Source organism: Nanorana parkeri, unplaced genomic scaffold, assembly GCF_000935625.1.
Source record: "Nanorana parkeri isolate BGI_ZX_2015 unplaced genomic scaffold, ASM93562v1 scaffold233, whole genome shotgun sequence".
Lineage (NCBI taxonomy): Eukaryota > Metazoa > Chordata > Amphibia > Anura > Dicroglossidae > Nanorana > Nanorana parkeri.
The window spans coordinates 385,396-391,435 of NW_017306501.1; the positions used below are offsets into that span (position 1 = coordinate 385,396).

The window sequence follows — 6,040 nt, forward strand, 5'->3', positions numbered from 1 at the left end:
CGCCCCCTTCACCGGCCGATACCCATGTATGGGTCCCCGGGCGGGCCCCTTACATGAGTATCAGCCGTACCCCCCCTGACGGCGGCCCTGCTTACAGGAAGGAAGATGGAAGCACAGGCCGAACCCATGTCAGGGTTGGGTTTTTAACAAAGTGATCCAAAATATATTTTGTGCAATGTTAGTAAAATAGATTAAATGAGTCTATAAAAGACAAGGAACAATATACAGAAAAAACAGAGTCTGAGGCGCAATTCATTCTGAACTCAACAAGATTCACACTCGAACATAACTATTTCTCGTTCGTCGACAAATTCTATCTTCAAACCCAGGGCACAGCCATGGGAGCCAATTATGCCCCCAGTTACGCAAATCTAACCATGGGTTACTGGGAGTACTTTCACATTTGGCGAAACAACCCCTTTTCACCTGACATATTACGGCCGGTACACAGATTACATCATCATCATTTGGGACGGACCCCCCGATACCATCAGTGCCTTTGTGTCACACTGCAACAGTAACCCTCTTGGCCTCAAGTTCACACATGTCCTGGACAATCTAAAATTAACCTTTCTGGACCTGGAACTCACCCATAGTGACAAGACCATAGTCACCACTACACACTTCAAACCCACTGCCGGCAATTCATATTTACATTACGATAGTTGCCACCACCCCTTATGGAAACGGAATGTCCCCAAGGGACAGTTCTGGAGACTAAACAAAAACTGCACGAGAAAAGGATGACAACCTGAAACAAAGCCTCCACCTCAAGAATAAATTCATCGAGAAAGGTTACCCTAAGGATCTTATAACCAAGGCCCAAGAAAGCTTCCTGACACAAAACAGAGTACCGAACAATAAAACTAAACACCACACACAAAAAGATACGGCAAGATTTATCACACCTTTCAATAGCAAATTCAAGGCCATCGAGTCCATATTAAAAAAGAACTGGCATTTGCTCCTTTGTGACCCCAAACTAGGCTCTATACTCCCTAAGAAACCCACAGTAGTATTTAAAAGAGCCAAAAGCATCAAAAACATAGTGGCACCAAGTAAATTATCAATCAAGAAAAACAAAACCACAACCTTCTTATTTGACAACAGGACAGGGGTCCACAAATGCAAAAAACTCCTCTGTTTAACCTGCCAGTTCATCACACACGGTCAAAACTCCTTTCAAGACAGCTACGGTAACAAATTCCACATACACCAATTCGTCACCTGCGACCATGACTTCGTGGTGTATGGCCTAAGATGCCCCTGCAACCTGCTGTATATAGGCCGCACCATCCGCCCCCTACGTAAGCGCATAGGTTCATAGAAAAAGGCAACACCGAACATAGCGTCCCTCGTCACTTCCTCCATAAGCACCAAAAAAAAATCAAACTCCTACAGGTCTTTGTAATCGAACAGATCCCAAAAAACCTGCATGCAACAGAAAGATTCCATAAACTGTGCAGGCAAGAAACGTATTGGATCTATAAATTGAACACATTATCTCCTTCTGGCCTCAACGAAGATTTAGAAATCAGTACCATCATTTAACACTAATGCAAATCGGTAACCACTTCTCATTCTAGCCCAGTCTTGTCATTTTGTGACTGTACTTTTTTCTTCATGTCATATTCAAAACACCCACAAGGGGTCAACCACGAGCCACATGCACTATGCTAATATCCTATAAAACACACCCAGGACGGCCCACAAGCCCTAACCACACCCCCCACCCTTTAAAAGATTCCCGCCACATCAATCTATCCTACCATGGCTTGATAAAGAAGACGTGATCTTCGAAACGCGTTGCCAAGACTACCACAAGCGTCCTATCTAATTTTGGACCACCACGACCGCCGTCGCTCGGCGGCGCCTGCCACCTCGTCACCCATTTCAACCTCGTACGGAGAGCCACTGCCCGCACCGCAAGCTCTCTCTCTCTCTCCAACACAGGACGCGATCGGCGTCCCTCACCCGCCAGCGAACCAGATCTCCTCAAACATAGGACGTGATTGACGTCCCCCAGACGCTCCAGCTCCGCCGAAACAGCGTGAAGGACGGATGCACACCCAAGCCATCGCAACCCAGCAGCACGTCCCATACACAGGCATCCGACAGATTCGCACCTCGACTCTGCAACTAAAGTCCCTGCACCCAGTCCCAGAAGAGACTGCCGGACGCTGCCTCCAACAGGAATCCCGTCGTCGATGACTACACTTCCTCAAGAACCTCAAGGTGAGTTGATATACGCACTACACACCGCTCAACTTGCCTCCATTTCATGTGCACCTTTTTTGTTTTTATTTCTCCCTCCACCCCTCATACTTATTACATCACGGAGGGAAAAATACCGACGTAATTGCTTCTCGGGCAGCATTAACCCTGCATGCCCTAGCCCATGTAACTCCCGCTATACTCTCACCTGTTCAGCCCCAAGGGCAGTTGCGCCTCAGACTCTGTTTTTTCTGTTTTTCACCCATACCAATTGGACACCCCCGGTCCATATTGAACTGAAGCCGCACGCCACCCCCACCTCAATACCATCTTCCTCCACACAGCCCCCACTCAACTAAAAGTTCTGAGAAAGTCAGAACCACCCATCCCCCAGGAAAGCGCTGTCACACAGGACTTGAATCCTTAATTTTTCTAAGGAACAATGTACAGGCTTCTGTGTTTTCCATAAAATGGTGTGCATTTAGTCAGTGCTAGATCAATAAAATAGATTTCAACATTCTCTAAAAATAAAGCACAATGTGAAGAATTGTTTTTCCCATAAATCGATATTGAACTTTTCAGTCCTGAGTTGGTAAAATAGAATATATTTTTTTTTTAAAGACAATATATCTAATTATTCAATTATGTGACAACAGCGCAATACATACAATCATGCAAAAATAGGTCAGTTAATGTTCACATATAGCACCAGAAAGGATTAAAAAAGTCAAAATGTGATCTGACTTTGACTGTGGACTGATTGTTAGTGCCAGGCCTGCTAGTTTGAGTATTTCTGTAACTGCCCAACTCTTAAGTTCTGCACATACAACAGTCTTTAGAGTGTAGTCAGAATGGTGAAAAAACTAAAAACATCGGCCGTTGCGGCTTGTCCGCTCATTATTTCAAGTTTAAATTGCTCAGGTTTGTGACATATTTAACTTAGCACATGTAAATTCTAGAAGTAGGAATAAAATGCATATCTAAATCCGTAGTGACAATGAACAGCAACTTTCATGCATAAAGTAGAACAGCACTGATGGTCACATAAACAAAAAAGAAAAACTGAAAATGCTAAATAGCCATTTCTAAAAATGTAATTTTATAAAAAAAAATATCAAGCATACCTGTAACTCTCCCACTTCCAAGTCTACTGGAACCTTTGGATCCATATCCCAGGGATTTGGAGGATTCAGTTCCACAAGTGAAAGATCGTTGTCTTCATCTTTTTCAATGACTGCATACAAATATATAGGTTAAATAAATGCAGATATTTTATACAATTCCAAGTGAACAAGTGATGCATTGTAATTGATAAACTTTTATTAATTAATATACAATTTAGAACTATATTTTTCTACCACTCCTTGTCAATATGCTTTAGATCAGGGGTAGCCAAACTCCAGCCCTCCAGCTGTGGTGGAACTACAAATCCCACGAGGCATTGCAAGAATCGGGCTGCCACAGAATGACTTCTAGAGGCAGATGCATCATGGGATTTGGAGTTTCACCACAGCTGGAGGGCCGGAGTTTGGCTACCCCTGCCCTAGATCATTTACACTTTTTCAACAGCATGATGAAAATTACTTTGAAATTTTATGCAGTAAGCACTTTGCAGTTTAATGCAGACAGCAAATCCAATTGGTCGACCTGGTTATTTTCTATTGCAGTTGGGTAGTAGGGATGAGCCGAACACCCCCGTGTTCGGTTCTAACTCGAACTTTCGAACATGGAAAAAGTTCTAATTCGAACTTAGAACACAATGCAAGTCTATGGGGGTAGAACTCAGAAAATTAAATGTCCCCATTTTGAAGCCTTATATGCAATTAATTGGCCATAAAAAGTGTATGGGGATCCGGGTACTGGCCTGGGGGACATGTATCAATGAAAAAAACACTTTTAAAAAATACAATTTTTAAAGGAGCAGTGATTGAACATCACTTAAAATGAAACATTAAAAATAAAAAATTCCTTTATATATGGTGCCTGGGGGGTCTCCTTTCACTGACCGTAAAGTGGCGCATCTGTATGATGTATAGAACCTGCTGAAGCAAAAATGACATTTATATACATTTTATTGATATTTATATAGAACTCTAATATATACAGAAGTCTGATCTACAGAAGTCTGAGATATATATATATATATCTCAGACTTCTGTAGATCAGACTTCTGTATATATTAGAGTTCTATATAAATATCAATAAAATGTATATAAATGTAATTTTTGCTTCAGCAGGTTCTACACATCATACAGATGCGCCACTTTACGGTCAGTAAAGTGGCGCATCTGTATGATGTATAGAACTATTATAAGGCCAAAATATTGGGGGTGCACCGATACCGATACTAGCATCGGTATCAATGCAGATACAGGGCATTTTCACGAGTACTTGGGCCCACAGACCCAGCTCCGCACTGTGCCCCCACAGACCCAGTTGTTTGGTCATATGACAAAAAACTTAAATAAATGAAGCTTTTGCTATCTTAAAAGGACTGGTGTGCTGGTGACATTTCTACAATTTTGTTGACATTCGCGGCGTCATCCGCAGTCACTGCGAGCACCCCCCACTACAAGGGACATATCGGTAAGGAGTGCGACAAGGATAGTACTTATTAACCACAGACCCAGTGCCGCACTGTGAAATGGATGATGCTCATTCAAAAGAATGTTTCTAATCACCCTGAAATGGAAACTATAGTTGTATTTAGTAAAATGTATTTTAAATTATATTTGGAAAGTTTGTTTAGTAACTGATCTTTTCCATTATTATTTGTTTGTATAAAATTGTTTTATTTAGATTTAGGCATTTGCATGCATGTGTTTGCGCTGTATGCTGAGATAACTTATAAGAAAGGTGTGAACCAACTTTGTATTTTTTGACATGTTATATATTAGATGATCAGCAGAAAGCCATGCAGTACAGATGGCAGTGAAGGGTAAATTGGCAACAAATGGTAAGCAAAAAGCATCTCAGAATGCACAAAATGATGAAACTTGAGGCATATGGGCCACAATAGCAGAAGACCATGTTGGGTTTCACTTCTGTCAGCCCAGAACAGAAAGCTGAGACTGCACTGGAGACAGGTACAATAAAACTGCGCAGTTAAAAACAGAAAAAATTTAGCCTGGTGTGATGATTCTCAATTTCTGCTGAGACATACAGATGATAGGCTAGTCAATGGATCTGAATCCAATAGAACACTTTTGGGATGTGGTAGAACAGGTGGTTCACAGCATGAATCTGCAGTTGACAAATATGCAAGGATTGTGTCATGCAATTATGTCAAAATGGACCAAAAGCTTCCAGCAACCGATTTAACATATTTTCTGTTTCTTCTATTATAGGTGGCAGAGCTGCATGTCAACAGACAAGAGAGCGCGCACCAACAGTTCAAACTCAACATAACACACCAGGCTTCGTCACCATAACTCAGACCAAAATTATATTATAAATAGAAAACCATTCCACAAGCCAGTATTGTTATAAAACTAAACTGGTAGCTACCCAATTCCATTGCCGTTTGAAGACCTAAATTGAAAATATTGAGTCCAACATCTGACAAATGTACAGAATCAGAACGGTATAAACCTGGCAAACCCCCTTCTAAGTCTACATGTTGAGAAAAAAACAAGCAACAAAGTCAACCTCTTGCAAATTTTCTTAAGATGCTTAAGCAGAGCAGATTCCAACCAAGGCAAACGCACAACTATCGCAGAAAAAAATAATTACTAAATCAGGAAGAGAAACTTGCATGAAATAAAATTTGTAAAGTTTTACTATTGCCCACATCATTCCCCCCCATACCCCCCCATATACACCCCCC

At 41.5% G+C, this 6,040-nt stretch overlaps 1 protein-coding gene across 1 annotated transcript in view; it reads right to left on the reverse strand.

Moving 5' to 3' along the window:
- LOC108786896 (cytidine monophosphate-N-acetylneuraminic acid hydroxylase-like) overlaps nt 1-6,040 on the reverse strand; it is a 104,183-nt gene that overhangs the window by 57,141 nt on the left and 41,002 nt on the right. Inside the window, exon 5 of the mRNA XM_018556294.1 lies at nt 3,339-3,448. Within this exon, the coding sequence (XP_018411796.1) occupies nt 3,339-3,448 (110 nt within the window). The remainder of the gene's footprint in view (nt 1-3,338; nt 3,449-6,040) is intronic.